We start from the raw sequence: 18,233 nt of genomic DNA, 5'->3' as shown, positions 1-18,233 counted from the left end.
AGTTCCTTACCTCCCCTTGTAGTTGAGGGATAGATCTTGGTTCTTTGATCTTTCAAGTTCTTCATAGTGAGAAGCAGATATAAATCCCAAGTGACTCAAAGAATAGAGCTATGCTCCCAGCAACGGCGCCAGAAAATAGTCTTGATAACACACAAGTATAGGGGATCGCAACAGTTTTTGAGGGTAGAGTATTCAACCCAAATTTATTGATTCGACACAAGGGGAGCCGAAGAATATTCTCAAGTATTAGCAGCTGAGTTGTCAATTCAACCACACCTGGAAACTTAATATCCGTAGCAAAGTGTTTAGTAGCAAAGTAATATGATAGTAGTGGTAACGGTAGCAAAAGTAATATTTTTGGGTTTTGTAGTGATTGTAACAATAGCAACGGAAAAGTAAATAAGCGAAGAACAATATATGAAAAGCTCGTAGGCATTGGAACGGTGATGGAGAATTATGTCGGATGTGATCGATCATGCAATAGTTATAACATAGGGTGACACAGAACTAGCTCCAGTTCATCAATGTAATGTAGGCATGTATTCCGAATATAGTCATGCGTGCTTATGGAAAAGAACTTGCATGCCATCTTTTGTCCTACCCTCCCGTGGCAGCGGGGTCCTATTGGAAACTAAGGGATATTAAGGCCTCCTTTTAATAGAGTACCGGACCAAAGCATTAACACATAGTGAATACATGAACTCCTCAAACTACGGTCATCACTGGGGGTGGTCCCGATTATTGGCACTTCGGGGTTGCCGGATCATAACACATACTAGGTGACTATATACATGCAAGATAGGATCAAGAACTCACATATATTCATGAAAACATAATAGGTTCAGATCTGTAATCATGGCACTCGGGCCCTAGTGACAAGCATTAAGCATAGCAAAGTCATAGCAACATCAATCTCAGAACATAGTGGATACTAAGGATAAAACCCTAACAAAACTAACTCGATTACATGATAAATCTCATCCAACTCATCACCGTCCAGCAAGCCTATGATGGAATTACTCACGCACGGCGGTGAGCATCATGGAATTGGTGATGGAGGAAGGTTGATGATGACGATGACGACGGATTCCCCTCTCTGGAGCCCCGAACGGACTCCAGATCAGCCCTCCCGAGAGAGATTAGGGCTTGGCGGCAGCTCCATATCTTAAAACGCGATGAATCCTTCTCTCTGATTTTTTTCTCCCCGAATGTGAATATATAGAGTTGGAGTTGAGGTCGGTGGAGCACCAGGGGCCCACGAGGTAGGGGGCACGCCCAAGGGGTGTAGGCGCGCCCCACCCTCGTGGACAGGGTCTGGGCCCCTGGCCTTCATTATTTCGCCAGTATTTTTTATTAATTCCAAAAATAATCTCCGTTGATTTTCAGGTCATTCCGAGAACTTTTATTTCTGCACAAAAATAACACCATGGCAATTCTGCTGAAAACAGCATCAGTCTGGGTTAGTTCCGTTCAAATCATGCAAGTTAGAGTCCAAAACAAGGGAAAGTGTTTGGAAAAGTAGATACGACGGAGACGTATCAGTCATACACATGCTCATTATACCGCTCTCCTCGTTATCGGTTTTGTTCTTCTTTCTCGCTGTCGTGTTCCAGCATCCTCGTAACATTGTCACCTGTGTCTTTCCAGACGATGATGGATGTTGTCACACCGAGAGGCCCCTAAGAATATCTCACCATAGCCGGAGGAGAAAATTGCAATCTCCAGCTATCGTGTCCCTTGTCTGACTTTCTAATGAACCTGTAAGTTGTCGTTATGATCACATTGTTATAGATGACATTTGAGCAACCCCAAATCTCATCGTATGGTAAGAAGTGACTACGATACCCTCATGGTTTGAGAAACCAAAACACACATTAATAATCCGTGTTATAACATACTTATTACGATTTATCTCATAGTATAACAAACAAGAATTGGTTGATTCAATATGACCATTATTCTAATGTCATACTCTCAAAGTTGTTTTGAGACTATCATTACTCTTAACAATATCTCAAAATCCGGAAAACATGACCACGAACAACACTTGAGATAGTCTTAGAGGCAAGACTAGAAATCTTATTTTACCATTTGTCATTCTACACGCGCATATGAGTTTTCCCTGAATCGCGTATAGCAGTTATAGCATAGAATACGAACTCTTAATCATGAACACAGAAATATAGTAATACAATATTATTTCCTCTAGAGCATATTTCCTATAGAAACCAAGCATCAGCAAGAGGCGAGGATGAGCCATCATCTCTCAGGGCGTCGTCATCGACGGCCTCACAGGTCATCTCGCCTCCAGTATAGGTTGCGCTCCCTTTCCCCTTCTTTTCAGGTGGAGGACGCTTCGGCGCAACACGTAGGAGGTCCGCGAGTCAAGGATTGACCTTGTAGCGGGGGATGCAACTGGAGGGTGCCGAAACCCATGAGCTCCTGCGGAATCAAGAGCCTGGAGATCAGAAACGACAAAGGATCTTCCCTACCACCCAAGACAAAATCAAGTGAGGAGGTTTACCTCTCCCAGTGGAGTGTCAAGAAAGAAGGCCTCCACCGCAACCTCCATTGGGACCTTGCCGGCCTCCAGCCCCTTTAGAAGGGCGAGCCAACAGCTGGCTTCCTTTTCTTCGAGCTTGTCCGATGAGACCTAAGAGGGGTCGAACGGGCCATGGTAATAGCACACCAACGCGCCACGGGCCTGTAGAGGAAGCATACGACGCTCCACCCAAGTTTGCACATTGTGAACTCCCTTCAGGCCACTCTCTCCTTCAGGCTAGCTATGGCCTTCATCAGCAGCCTGACGTCCTTGGGAAGATCATTTGGGGACTCCCAAGAGTTCAAGCGCACCGAGGAGCCACTAGAGAAGGCCGGCAAGCCGTCTTCATGGCCAAACACGTAAAACAATTTGTTCTGCCAGGACCTCATCGATTTTGGGAGGTCCATAGGAAAGGATGGAGAAGATGGCCGCGGTTGAATACTCACCCCACCACGATCACGAATGATGCGGCCACTCGCCTATGCTCTGATGTAGAAGGGCTGATGGAACAAGTTGAAATGAGGGGCGGTCCCAAGAAAGCATTCGCAGAACGTGATGAAGTTTGCAATGTGGAGGATGCTCATGGGATTAAGGTGATGAAGCTAGCAGCTGAAGAAGAAGAGGACCCCTCACATGAACGGGCACATGGGGAAGCCGAGCCATCGACCGAAGAAATTTAGGCGGAGCACACATTCGCTAGGCTACAACGTCAGAAAGCTCTCCATCGACAGAGAAAGGGGATAGGCCAAATAAGGAGGGAATGACCCCTCTGCCTTCGACTTCTGGGCCTCTCTCTCTCTGAGGCGAGGGAGCGAGCTCACCGGCTGACAAGCATGCTGCCCCTCTACTATGGTTCGCTGACAAGCATGCTGCTCCTCTACTATTTGATAAAACAATACTGGGTTCCAATCATTGACCAGAACGTATAAACTTTACCACTGATCATCTTTTCTTGCTGGTAGAAATATTGTATTACTCAAGCCAACAAAGAATTACAGTCGGCGGAGACTAGCTCAAGCACACTCGAGGGTCCAGAGCCAATCCAAGTCATGGTTCTTCCCTCTGTACGAGCAAAGTTTGCTAGGCTATAGCTAACCTGATTTTGGATATGGTTTACATGAGTAATACAATTTTCACGGAGAGATAAGAGATATCTAATCTCTTTGACTAGCGAAGCATAAATAGACCTATCTTTATCTTGCCCTTGGATCAACTTTATAGCAACAAGTTAATCCATCTCAATAGCAACTGGACGACCACTTTGCTGGATCGCTAGAGATAACCCTTCCACAAAAGCACAAAGCTCTGCCTCCAAAGCTTCACGACATGAGAAAAGTGTTCTGCATGCAGAAAAGATTATGCCTCCCAAAGGATCCCGAAGTACCTTACCTGCTCCAGCCCTGCCAGCATCAAATGAACCGTCTGTGTTTAGCTTTACCCACCCCTCCAGTGGTGCAGCCCACTGGGGGACGGGCGGTGGCAAAGATGTATCATAGGAGATGATTATTTCCCCTTAGCTATGTCCATATGCATGTTCATTTTAATAGCAATTAGAGATTCCAGATAGCTGACAAGGAATCTCCTCGATACTTCATGAGGCGGTGGGATCTTGTTGTGTACTATCTCATTACGTATGAACCAAACCCTCCAGAGTGTCATGAGTAGCATGGATCTCACTATTTCATGTAGTGGATGTAGCACATGGAATAACCATTCCTTCCCGACGTTCACCACATTATCCAACGCCGAAAGGTTCCAAACTTCCGACATATACATCCATAATTCCCATGCTCTAGGGCAGCTACATAGAGGATGAAAATTGTCTTCTGGTTCCACGCCACACACCGGACATATATTGGTGATTTCCATGGTCCTCTTATGTTTATTAACCCAAGTAGGAAGGGAGTCTGAGACCACTCTCCAAGCAAAGTTTTTTACTGTTGGGGGGGCATCCGTTTTCCATATCAAGTTCCAACTAGCTCGGCAGCCCTCCGGATTAGTGCTAGATGCTGGCTGGAGTTCTCTGTTGGCTTCATTGAAGGCAAAATCATACGCCGACTTCACCGAGAATTGGCCAAACCTCCATGGTCCCCATGCAAGTGTATCCTCCTCATGCCTTGGGGACGCTCTAATTTTCATGATTTCATCCACATCGCAAGGCCAAAAGTAGTTCTGCAACAAGTTCATATTCCAAGATCCATTGTCATTAAGAAGTTCAGACACATAGCGGATACATCAATTACCTCCTGGAGAGATAGGTTTTAAAGAGTGGGGTCTCGGAATCCAATTGTCTCTCCATACCCGAATACTGGCTCCATTGCCAAATCTCCAAACTAGGCCTTTTTTCGGAAGCTCTAGTCCATAACTTATGGCTTTCCAGGACTGAGAAGCATTACCAAAAAAGACCGTGTCCTCAAGCTGCCCGTCCGGGTAATAACGAGATTTTAACAAACAAGCACATAGGCTCTCCGGTCTATCAATAAGTCTCCAAGCTTGGCGTGCCAGGAGTGCTTGGTTAAATAGTATATAGTCGCGGAATCCAAGCCCTCATTTACACTTTGGCTACATCAAATAATCCAAAGCCTTCCAATGAACTTTCCTGCATCCATCTTTAGATCCCCAATAGAAGTTTCTAACCATCTTTGTTAAGTCATCACAAACTAAGAACGGAAGTTTGAAAACGCCCATGATGTATGTTGGGAGAGATTGGGCAACTGACTTAATTAGGACTTCACGACCAGGTTGTGCCAGCCACCCGTCTCCCCACTGGATAAGTCTCTTAGTGAGGCTAGCTTGTAGATTTTGGAACGGCCCCTTAGACATCCGACCTTCAGGTGTAGGAAGACCCAAATATTTTTCTTCAAATTCCACCTTAGTAACTTCAAGGACCTCCCGAACCAAATTCTGGGCAGTCTCTGGACATGCATGTCCAAATAATATGGAGCACTTGTTTAGATTTATGTTCTGGCCAGTAGCACTTGCATACAGATCCAATATCTCTTTGATTTTCAAGGCTTGATACTGTGTTGCTTCAAAAAACAGTAGGGAGTCATTGATGAATAAAAGATGTGATATTCCCGATGCTCTCCTACAGATCTTGACAAGAGTGATATTTCCAATATTAACTTCATGTTTCAAGATGGCAGATAGCCCATCCGCAACAAAAAGGAATAAGAAGGGTGATAACGGGTCATCTTGTCATAGCCCCCGTGATGGTGCAAACTATTCTAGAAGGGTTCCATTAAATTTTACCGAATACCTCACCGAAGTGACACATGTCATGATCCAGTCCACCCAACGATGAGAGAAACCCAATATGAGCATCATTTGCTTCAAGAAAACCTAATCGACTCTATCATACGCGTTTGATAAGTCGAGCTTATAGGCACAAAAACTCCTTGTAGGGTCCTTCTCCTGCTTTATATGATGGATACACTCGAAAGCAGTGAGTACATTATCCGTAATCATCCTTCCTGGGATGAAAGCACTTTGCTCCGGCGATATGATATCATCAAGAATTGGTCGTAGCCTATTCACCAAGCACTTTGAGATGACCTTAAGATTACATTACATAAACTAATAGGCCTAAAATCAGTGAACTTAGAAGGATTAGGAACTTTTGGAATAAGAACGATTGAGGTTGAGTTAACCCCCTCCGGCATCACAACTGAGATGAAAAACTCCTTCACCGACGTAATTACATCGTCCCGTAGCATAATTTACCACTGATCATCCCCAATGAAATTTCCCTAAATAAGCCCTAAGTATATCAATCTCAAATTCTCAATCCCCTTATCCTCAACCTAGACCAGTTATTTAGTAAGCATCTTAGAGCATCTCTAGCAGACCTCGCAAAAAGCCCCGACCCGCAAAATAACTGCCAAAATGCATGCGGGTCGGCGCGGAAAATTCCACCCAAACAGAGCCCGCAAACGCGGCCGGCCCGCAAACGCGGCCGGCCCGCAAAAAATTTTAAGGGGCGTGGCAAAATCTTGACCCCAACCCGCGAATACGCGCCCCCCTCCCCGGTCCGTCGGTGCCCTGCATATAGCAGGAGCGGTTGGTGGGAAGGACATTTCAGTCTGCACTTTTCCCCACCTACCACCTCCCCTCTCCCCCTCACCCCGCCACCGGGCCGCCTCCCACGATTCCGGCGAAAGTAGTCGGTGGGATCATGCCAAAAGGCCGCCACATGCACGAGGTTTCCCTCCCCCCACCTCCTGTGTCGGCGGGCCGGAAAGTTGCAGATCTGCGACCCTTTGTCGCAAGCGGCCGGATTTGGCTTTTTCCGGCCGCCGGTGGCTGCGCCAAGCGATGGAATGGTCGGGGAGCACCTCATGCAACCCTGGAAAAGTCCCATCGTCGCATGCAGGTACGGGTTCGTCCTGTCGCCGCCACCGCCGGTTTGCGGTCATGGATTCAGCCGGCCGGCCGCCGGGCTCGGCGCTCGCGCAGAGGCTCTGTGGCTCGCCAATGTCGCTCATACAGTGCAACGACTGCACGCGGACAGTGCTGCGGCTAACTTCGGGCATGCCAAAGCACCTCGGATGGGTGTACTTCAAATGCAAAAACGACGGGGTACGTGTTGTTTTCATTCGGCTTTCGCACCACATTCTTTGGTTCAATTGCGATAGCTCATTTCCAACATCATCATGTGTGTAGGAAGATGGATGCTCGTTTTGGTTTTGGGAAGGCGAATACATTGATTTATTGATAGAAAAAAATTAATAGACGTTCGTGCACTCCTTAGTACAATCGAAGGTAATGAAGCGGCTGCATGTGCAACTAGAGGGGAAGCAACGTCTATTTCTTTAGTACCAAAGAAGAAGAATGAAGAATGCAAAATCAAGAATCCATAAATCAACAATGAATGCATGGAGAAGATATTGGTCCAACTAGTGAGAGCAGTTATGAAAGTTGGAAATCTTCTAAACTGCATAATTGTGGTTCTTGTTTTCTTTTGTCTTACTATTCTAGCAAAGATTTGATGATGTCTTATGTATCCAATGTTGTTGAAAAAGTAAAGAAATGCATTATCTTGTGTCAAATTGAGGTATAAATTTAGAATTTGCGGGCCGGCGGGAGCGACGCCAGACCAGATCCTGCAAAGCCGACCCGTAAAAGAACATATTCCGTGAATATCCTTTTATATGGGTTCATTTTGCAGGGTCCGTCTCTGCGGCCGTCCGCGTCGGCCCGTAAAGCCGTTTTTCCACGAACTGCAAACGCGTTTTACAGGTCAGGATTTTACAGGATCTGCTAAAGATGCTCTTACCGAAGGTTGAAAGAACTGCTCACCAGAGGAAGGAGGGGACGAATAGTCGAATAGACTGGCTCCCGCTCGCGGTCGGCCAGCCTCTGCTCTCACCAGAGGAAGGAGGGGACGAATAGTCGAATAGACTGGCTCCCGCTCGCGGTCGGCCAGCCTCTGCTCTCACCAGAGGAAGGAGGGGACGAATAGTCGAATAGACTGGCTCCCGCTCGCGGTCGGCCAGCCTCTGCTCTTACCAGAGGAAGGAGGGGACGAATAGTCGAATAGACTGGCTCCCGCTCGCGGTCGGCCAGCCTCTGCTCCCCCAGATCCCATGCTCGCCGCCTCGCCAACAAATCCCTGCGCCGTGCACTTGCCAGAAACGAGGAGACGAGGAGAAGGGAGCTGGAGCGATGGTATTTCCGTCTCGTCGTGGGTTGGAGCGACATTACATGTTGTTTCCGTCGAACTCGTTATGGAGCAAGTTTAGCCCATTGTGGCAAGTGCATCGTTGCTGTTGGAGAGGAGGCGAGCTCGGGCAACTGCCCAAGGTCGCGGGCGCTCGCTCCGCCACTGCCCTCGAGCACGGGTTGGGCCTGCAAAACCATGGCCCTGTTGTCGTCATATGAAGCAAATCTCTTTCATCTTGACCAACAGATCAGCGTCGCCAACCCAAATGCATCGATGAGCCCGTTCCATCCCATCCTCTCATCCATCTGCAAAAAAGAAAGAATTAAATTAAGACAAAACCTAATCTAGGTATGAAGCAAACCTAAACTAGAAATCATTGTGAAGATTATTTTATGCTTATAGGAGTATAAAATATTCATATACTAACATATGACAAAGCTTAATTAGTAGGAAAAATGATCCAATTCATACCCATAACACTTATCAATTAATATTGTAAACTTTAGCATCTATCTACATCAAATTAAACCTATCTATCTAGCTACGAAGCAAATCTTAAGTAGAAATCATTGTAAAGATTTTTGAATGCCTGTATAAAATATTCATACTAACATTTTACAAAACTTAATTATTAGTAGGAAAACGTTAAATGGAACATATGTCACCTCGGCCGGCCGGCGCGTTGTGGTATCCCTGGGTCGCCGCCTCACCGGCGTCGGGTTTGATAGTGAATCAGGTGCGGCCGACATCGACGAGCTTGGGGGCAGGCGGCGGCTGGATCTATGAAGGAGGGAGGTGAGGAGCACTGATAGTTGGGGGTGTATTTGTAGGTGAGGGAGGGCGCGGCGGCAGCTGAATCTGCACCGCCATCTCATAATCCGGACGGCCAAGCATCGTCGCCACCTACAGTCAAAGGCTGACCACCACAATAACGCCATGCATGTGCCATGTGCTGCTGAAGGCGCACGGCATTACGGGGTGTCGCACGGCTTATCTATGACCTCGTCACAGCGTCGTGACCTGCGACGTGCACGCCTACGTGGCACAACTGTATGGGGTGTTTACTTTTTTTTAGAAAAGGAGGATGACCCCCGGCCTCTGCATCTGGGAGATGCATAGACCACTTTATTGATTATTCTCGAGGACCTTACAAAGTATTACAACAATGTGCCTGAATTCACCATCTTGGCAATATATACCGCTACTCCTATCCAATATGATGAAAGGGTGCTAACTGGGCCACTACCCAAACCACTCACGTAAGCCTAACATCAAAAGCCGGAAGCTGAAACTCATTCGGAAGCCCCAGCCGAGCCACATACCGGGTCTGGAACACAATCCGGTCAGACGCACTCGTGTGTCGTCGCCGCCATGTTCCACAGGTCTTCAGATCATATTGAGGCTTCTGCCTTGTCTGGCCACTCTGCCATCGATGTCACCATGACGCCAGACAACAACCTCCTCCTGCGCGAGTCCAGCACCACGCATCGGGCGCCGAGTCTCCACTGCACCACACCGCCGAGATCCGCCGTCATCAATGTGCAGGATGAAGCACCGCTCCACCAAAAAACCGCCCACTGGTCCCTCGAACCCATGTACGCCTCCAAGAATGACGCCCCCAAGGAGGAAACGACACCAACACGCCGCCGTCATCTGATCAACTGATCTAGGGTTTCCTCCGGAGGTAGCGGATAGAGGTCTGGAGCTTCTCCACGGCGAGGCCTTCAAGAAGGTAATGACACGAGAAAGTGCCGCCAACACCGGTCTTGGCATCAAGCCAAGAACTAGGTTTTCACCCGGATTCGCTGAAAGAACCGCCATCCAGCATCGTGTGCACGGGTCGCCGCCGATCTGAGCCGCCGCACATTGTGGTCGCACTGGCCAGATCAGATCTGTCCGGAGGGCAATCCACACATGACGCCGACCCAACCCAGGCCCTCCATGCCGCCTAGGGCCAGAGGCGCCGGGGCCTCCACCACGCGCAGTCGCCCTGCCACCCACGCGGTCCAGGACGGCCAGCACCGCCACATCCCGTCGACGATGCGCGCCCACCAGATCCGAGCAGAACGCCCCGATCCGCCGCCAAAACGGTCATCCGCCGCTCCTCCACCGCGAGGAAGAGAGGAGGGCACCGCCGCCCCAGCATCCAGCGCCACCGCGCCATAGAAGAGGCCGGAGGGCCAGATCCATGCCGGCGCACAGCTCCGCGTCGCACGGCGCGCCGTCCAGGGCTGACCTCCATGCGTGACGGGAGAGGAAAGGCCCGCCGCCGCCGGCAACTGCACGGGCTTTGCCCGACGGGGACGCTCGACGGCGGCGAGGGGGAGGGAGCAAGAGGGGGGTGGCGGCGGCGGCGGGGTTAGGTCACCCGAGCCGCCCCCCTGGAGAGCGACGCGGGTCCTTGTCCTTTTAAAATGGGGAAGAATTTCACTTCACCGGCCTCTGCACCAACTAGGGATGCATACGACCATTTTAGTATGAGTACCAAGATAAACATGGTCCTCAGAAATTTTTTAAATGAGTATCAAGATATTTTTCGATGAATGGTTTCACCACACACCAAACTTGATCCTCGATAAATGAGGGAAAACCCTGTGCATCACCTGTCAATTCTAGAAATTGAACTCAGATCGTTAGGCTGCACAACCGCACGCCCAACCATTGAGCCAAGGCTCTCTTTGCATGGCATGTTTACTGCTGTGCCAAACCGGTCTATACAAGTTCAAGGTCGAGATTGACCGGGATCAATGAGTACAGGGTATCGATTTCAGAGATTTAGAGTTCAGGGTTCAATTTCGACTAACCGTATGAATTTAAGGTTTAAAATAGACTTTACTCTTGCGAGGACATTCGGCTTAGTGCAATGTGCGCCGAGTGTTTTCGGTAAGCCGACCGTTTTTTTAGGCGTGTCACGGCGTACTTGGATGTACGCCGAGTCTCGTGGCTTCGCCGTGCTCCGCAGATGCACTGCTTATCGCCTTGTACGCCGGGTGGCCGATATAAACTCTTGGCGTGCGCGCGTTGACACAAGGCGAAAATGATTTTCCTGTAGTGGCGCTCCTCCGCCCGCGCCGTGGCCACCACGTTGATTTGCCGTTGTAGTGGCCATGCCAATCGGTTGTGCCCCTGCGTGGTGGCCCAGTGGCCACCGGAGCTCCACAGCCGGTCGCCCCACCGCCACGGCTGAGTGGAGGGTCGGCGACATTTGGGCGGCAATGGCGCAACGTCTCCGAGTTCCGGACGCATAGCCGCCGTTTGCATGTCGAGGTAGCACTTCGTGGCCGTTGTCCATCCCCTCCTGACAGCCGCAAGCCACCGACAACTCGCCGGCCGGATTTCTCCACCTCGCACAATAGGTGTTAGATGAAATATCAACAAAGGTAAAAAAATCTTTTGCACTTTTTATATGCATTTGTAGAACTATAGGTCGATAGATAGCTTCGTATTGGATGAGTTCTTGCGACTCCAACTATTACAATGATTCCAGACTATTTTTGTACAATCTGTAGTTTTCGATGCAAATTTGTAACTCTTTTTTCCATGCAAATTTACAGGTTTTTCAGGCCAACTACCTTTTCCAAGCTCGAAAAGTACTTACCGACAAAAACAGTGTGAAATGAGTGTAGCTAGGAGACCGGCTTTTCTACCATGCACGGGAGATACCATGCATGGCCAATCAACTCCATTATGACAGTCAACACACCTACTTTACCCTATTCCCTACTTATATCCCCTCTCTCTCTCTCTCCTCAATGCACCCATGCATTTAAGTTTACTCTCAAATTTAAAACTGTCATAGTTTTTAAACAATCTTTTTGCTTTCTGATCTGTTTAGATATTTGCATTTACGGCGACGAGATCTTTTCAACAAGATTAAACATGACTATATTTCCATCAATTTTGAAATATGATGAAACTATAAAAACTGTGATTGTTAGAGTAACCAAAAAAATTCTTGTTTCATCGTGTTTCGGAGCGCATTATAATGTTATATTCTGTGTCGGTGTAATACCTTGGTTTTACCTTGTTCTGTTATATTTCATTGTGTTGCACACCATTTTCTACATGTTTCACCGTGTTTCAAAAACTCAAAATTCAAAATTGTCAAAACCCATTAAATATTAAGCTTGTTTCCAAGATATTATTGAAAAAAAGACACACGTTCAAAGGGACTGTTTATCCTATATTTGTTTTAAAATATATGGTTATTTAAAGAGGAATAAAAATAAAATCTATGTGCTAGTGTGCAGCATAAAGAACTAGTACTAGGTGGGAGAGAGGAATGAACTGCATCGCAGTACTTTGCCGTAGCATTTCTCCATGAAGTTGTCAGAGGACTTTAGATACAAGATTAAATATATGGCATAGGTGCATGAATCTCTAATAAAGATGGACGCCTCACCCGTGCATGGTAGAATCACTTTTCTCGTGTAGGTAGCACAAAAACAGCGTAATTTTTTACAGACCGCGTCTCAGACGCGTAGGGCTGCTTGTGCAAGTGCTGCATGCATGTATGTCCGGCAGGGAGCTCATGCAAGTGAAGGAAAGGAATAAAAACAAGGAGAATTGCCATCATGGGAGAAATTTTACCGTAGGAGAAAAAAAAATCAAACATGGATGCATGTCACAGACAGAGAGAGAATGCACGAGGAGGAGGAGGATGTACGTGGAACAAGAGGAGGAAAATAAGGAGGAGGAAGAAAAAGGACAAAACAAAACCAATAATTCTCTGCAGCCAGTCAAAGCCATGCATGGACACACATGACTACATGAGAGAGAGAGAGAGAGAGACCTCCAAAGCCAGTCAAAGTCAGGTCGAGAGAGAGAGAGAGAGACCTCCAAAGCCAGTCAAAGTCAGGTCGAGTGCAGCTCATGCAAGTGGGTACATGCGAACGTCCAACCCATCTGTATATGAACCCTGCACTGCCACAGCCTCGTCGTAACCTCAACAATGCTACACATACAAGTTTTTACAGAAGTTTACATGATTAATTTTACGTGGCGGTTTTTGATTGGGTGTTAGTTGGGGAGCCCATGAAAATCAGGGGGGGAGGGCGATGTTTATGAAGTTTCGAAGGAGCCTGTAAACTCTTGTAAAACCCTGTAGATGTAGCATTTTTGTCGTAACCTAGCAACAACAGCTTATCCTACCCAACTTCAGTCCGTACCCACTTCCCCACCTCACAATTTGTATTTATCCGCAAAGAATAAGCTGTTGTTGACAATTAGCACTAATGGCGCTGAATAGCCATGGCCAATTCGAAACTATCAAGTAAGGGATCATTCAACAGGATTCACACATCTAATAACAATAACCACAAGCTGTGACAAAGACATTCATCGATAGACGACGAGTGCATCGTTGGATATAATTCTCATGATAGGCTGGAAGTTAACATTCATATTGCAAGTACAAAAATACAAACTACTCCATCTGTTTCTAAATATAAGTCCTTTTAGAAAATTTAATACGGATGTATATAATTGCGGAAATTTAAATATGCTAAAAACAGTAAAGATACAAAAGATCTTTATGGTGCCCTCCCAAACTTGGAACAAGATATTGGAATGGGGTCCATGTACCCAGGTTTTCAGTTCTGAGTGAAGAACGTCTTCTGTTCACGACTCTCTTTGTTGTGCTCTGGGATCTCGCACTTGTAGATGGAATCGATCCACTTATAGACCATTAACCGTCGGTTACAATTTTGTTGCTCCCGGATACGACATGGTTGCTCCCAGATACCGTATTGTTGCTTCCAGATACGGCATTGTTGCTACCGGATACGGTATGGTGGCTCCCGGATACATTATTGGTGCACCCAGATACTTTATTGTAGCTGTTAGTTACAATATGGTTGCTCCCAGATACGACATGGTGATCCCCAGTTAGAACATTGTTGTCCCCACATACAAGGGTGTTGAAGCTCCCAGACACAGCGTTGTTGTCTCCGGATATGACAGTGTTATCATTCCCAGACATGCTGTTGTTGCGCCCAGATCTGACAGTGTTGTTGCTCCCCGTTATGGTATTTGGTTGTTCCTCGAGTGCTCTTCTTTTGTCATTTACATACAATAGCATGTTAGTGAAAACCATACCCGATGAACGACCAGCGGTGGCGAGGCCCTTGAGCCGTAACAAACTTTTGGGTACCTCGCCAACGAATGAATTATTTGAGAGATTCAAGTACCAAAGGTGGTCAAACTCACCAATCCACGACGGGATGGTGCCAACCAATGTGTTGTTGGCAAGGTTGAGCGACTTGAGCTCACCACAGCCCGCAAGGCTGGCCGGGAGCCACCCAGTCAGGTAGTTTGTGGAGAAGTCAACGGAAGCAAGAAGTGGCATGCCGGAGAAGCTAACACGAGCAATCGGGCCGGACAAGGTGTTGTTCCGGAGGTTGAGCTCACGGAGAGATGATAATGATGACAGAGACGGCGGTAAGAAGCTGGAGAAGCCATTGGAGTATGCGGCCAAATGTTCTAGCGATGTGAGATCGTCGAACACGTCCGGGAGGCGGCCGAAGAAGCGGTTGGCGGACAAATCCAACAAGGTGAGGTGTGTGAGCTTGCCGAGGCGTGAGCTCACCTGGCCGGTGAGCTTGTTGGATGCGAGTGAAAGCTTCCTTAGCCTGGCGAGGCCGAAGAGCTCGTCTGGGAGGACGCCCACGAAAGAGTTAGAGCCGAGGAAGAGTTCCTCGAGCCACACGAGGCCCGCTAGAGAGGCTCCTGGGATGGGCCCCGTGAGGCCGTGCCGGGGGAGCCGCAGCACCGTGACGCGACCGCTGGTGCTATCGCAGCCCACACCTTCCCAGCTGCAGCACGAGGCGCCGGACCATGCGGTGCGGAGCTGGACGGCCCCGCCGCTGAGGTCTCCGGCGAAACCCCGCAGCGAGCGAAGGTCGTCGGGGTGACACGGCACCGCGCTGGCCGCCGGCCAGAGGAACGCCCAGAAGAGGAGCAGCAGGCAGCATCTCGCCATGGACTCAGCTGTGGTATGCTACGTATCCGCAAACGCAACTACTAGGCCGGAAGCCTTTTCTGGAATGCAAAGTGATTCCCAAGTGTTGTTGGCAAAACTGCTTGGGCGGTGCATCTATCTTATAGCGTCTGCGCGCGCGCGCAGTAAGCATGCGTGCTGCAAGTGCTTCAACACTATCCATTCTTAAATAAATATAAGAGTGTTTAGATCACTATTAGTCTTGGCCACAATTAATTCAATCTTGGTTTTTGTTGTTGTCTGCCGACTGAAACCTGTGGGTGGGATGGACTCATGCTGGCTAGTCCTCCTTCTCAACTCTAATTGTCGTGGACAGTTTCGGCCCTAGTCCATCAATGCGTGCGGATGTTTCTCCCTGGAACCTACAGGGCAATGCTACTGTATACTCATGGGTGTCATGGGCTCAAGCTCGTGTAGTGGCAACTAGACGAGCACAGCTCCGCCATAGTCCATCAATGCTTGTCGTGGACAGGATGCTGGAGAGGAGATTTCCTTATGCAAGCACAGGTACGGCTCTTGTCACATATGCCTAGTTCACTGATCCTGTGCGGGTGCGGCCACAGTTGCAGTCGTCAAAAGTCAGGATGCACTGTGGCGCTCGTCTCGTCTCATGTACACCACGCGAGAAGATCTTGAAAGAGACGGCCGTATTGTGACCGGCCTAGGGCAGGCAAGGGCTACATTGACTTTCCTTACGCCGACTGATTATATCCGATTATATATAAGAAAATTGTGGGAAAATGCTGCAGCGCTATAAATAAATGCTCCCTCTATCCCAATTAGATGCCGCATAAAATAAGTCAAAAAATCAACCCTTTCTAAGTTTGATGACTTTGACCACATCTACAGAAGAAAATATCTACAAGAAAAATATCGTCGGTGCGCTTGCGTGGAGCCTTTCGATCAGAAAAAAAAAACACCGTGTCATCCTCTTGCAGGTAAAGGCGAGCGGACGCGTCGGTGCTGGTTGCGGAGGTCCGGTAATGCATGTGTGCCGGCCAGAGAGGTATAGCGGCGGCGTCGAAGTGGGAGAGTGCGGATGCAAAGTAAGGAGGAGAAGGGGCGGAATGGAAGGAAATGGAACCGGGAGGGGGATTTAGTGAGACGGTGGTGTCGGAGTTCCGCAAAGCCCCCCCCCCCCCCCCCCTTTGTTTCCGGTTTGCAGGGAAAAGTGCGTCCGGATCGCTCGGCGAACCAATAGAGACCCACGTTGGATGGCATAACATGTCCGGACAGCGCGGTCTGGATGTATGCAGGCGGTTTAAGAGTCGGCGTTGGAGACGCCCTAAGATCAAAATCACAAAGGAACATGTTCGTTTTATCTTGAAAAGGATCCAGATATATTATAAAGGTTCATCAAAAGTATAAAACACACAAAAATACTGAGAATTACATCGAGATCCTTGAGCCATCGAACGTCCATTACCGCAAAAACGAGACTTTGACGTGCCATAGTCACCACTGATTACAGAAACGGACTTAAGTGTTGTGCATGTGCCCTTTGGGACCAGTGTGCCAATGCTGCAGCTTTTGCCATTGAGATCTTGAATTGAACCGAAGTGGCTGACACTAAATTTCGCCGTCTTGCACTCATGACTGGAATCTACACTGCACCTTAGTTGATTTCATCCCGATGAATAAACTCGAGGAGGATCAAAACCCGAAAGACCAGCTCAAAGATGAAGCGACGCCATCAGCCACAGTACCACCTCTGCGAGGACTAAAAAAAACTCTAACCAAAATTACTAGCCGGACCATGCAAGGCACCGAGACTCCCCTCCCCCCGTCAACCACCAGAGCAGCAGACGGGGGGGGGGGGGGGGGGGGTCCGTGGGCTCATGGAGGGGAAGGAATAGATTAGTTTTTCATGCCTGTATTCTTGTGTGCCCATATATTTCTGAGCGAGGGGTCTTCATTGCAACATAATTGTAATGTACTCCTTTTGTTTTTATTTACCCCGCGTATTAGTTTTGGTCAAGGTCAAGCTTTGTAAACTTTGACAAAGTTTGGAGACAAAAATATTAACATATACAATAACAAATCAATACCATTAGATTCCTTATTGAATGTACTTCACATCATATAAATTTATTATAGTAAATATTTATATTATTTTCTCTAAACTTGGTTAAACTTTGCAAAGTTTGACTTTAGTCAAATCTAATATGCAGACAAATAAAAACAGAGGGAGTAATTAGCAAGCAACAAGTTCGCTACAAAGTCTAGATTGCCCTCTAATATAATTCCAGATAATCGCATCATGCACTTCAAAAACAATAATACATCATGTTGTACTCTCAATGGCATGTGTAATAGTTACAAAACTAGACAGAAATTGAAACTTGGTTTTTATTGTTGTCTGTCGATTGGACCTCGTTGGACTATAGTCAATTATTCTAGTTATATCAGAAACCTAGGGAAATGTCCTAAAAAAAACCTAGGGAAATGATGTTGTATACTTAAATCCCGCAAAAAAAAGATGATGTATACTTGAAAATTGGAATACGTTGGACTCTAGTCCATTAAATAAGATAGAGGAGATTGCTTTATGCAAGCACAGAAATCGGTTAGAAAATATGTAGCCAATATTTTACGGAAATCGGTCAGTTAAACGTATTTTCATCACCATGGTCCCGTGGCTAGCAGTTGCAGGTTGACAAAAAGAAGAATGACCAATTGTCGAATTCATCCGTCAATTCACTTGTTCTGACCCTCGCCAGAAGAAATCACTTGTTATGAGATAATTACAGCATATATTTATCAGAATTCATGGGAACGGTACAGTTTTTGGACACGTCCATGCATCAGACTTTGATCAGCAGATTGTCCACACCCCATGCGTGCTGCTGGTGTAGAGAGGGGACGAGCGGAGGGCTGCCGTCCACTTCAGGGCGTCCAGAGGTCGCTGAGTAAGGCCAGACCCGCAGTCACCGTCACTCGGGTCCTTGTCAAGTATCCGATCCGTTATCCCACAAAAAAAAAAGAATATCTGTTCCGTTACGGATCAGATCTGCAGCACATCAATTGTTTCT

General features: G+C 47.6%; 1 protein-coding gene across 1 annotated transcript; it reads right to left on the bottom strand.

Annotated features, from left to right (window-relative positions):
- Positions 1-13,585: 13,585 nt before the first annotated feature.
- Positions 13,586-15,288, bottom strand: LOC125553108 (uncharacterized). The gene has a single exon (XM_048716883.2). It carries the CDS (start codon positions 15,181-15,183, stop codon positions 13,891-13,893), a length of 1,293 nt encoding a protein of 430 aa, XP_048572840.2. The 5' UTR covers positions 15,184-15,288; the 3' UTR covers positions 13,586-13,890.
- Positions 15,289-18,233: the final 2,945 nt, after the last annotated feature.

Source organism: Triticum urartu, chromosome 4A, assembly GCF_056163025.1.
Source record: "Triticum urartu cultivar PI428250 chromosome 4A, HENAU_Tu73, whole genome shotgun sequence".
Classification (NCBI taxonomy): Eukaryota; Viridiplantae; Streptophyta; class Magnoliopsida; order Poales; family Poaceae; genus Triticum; species Triticum urartu.
Note: the sequence above shows the minus strand (reverse complement) of the source record. Positions and strands in the feature narration are given on the sequence as shown.

Excerpts from the sequence above, each read along its gene's own strand:
- LOC125553108 (XM_048716883.2), bottom strand. The coding sequence starts at position 15,183 with ATGGCGAGATGCTGCCTGCTGCTCCTCTTCTGGGCGTTCCTCTGGCCG.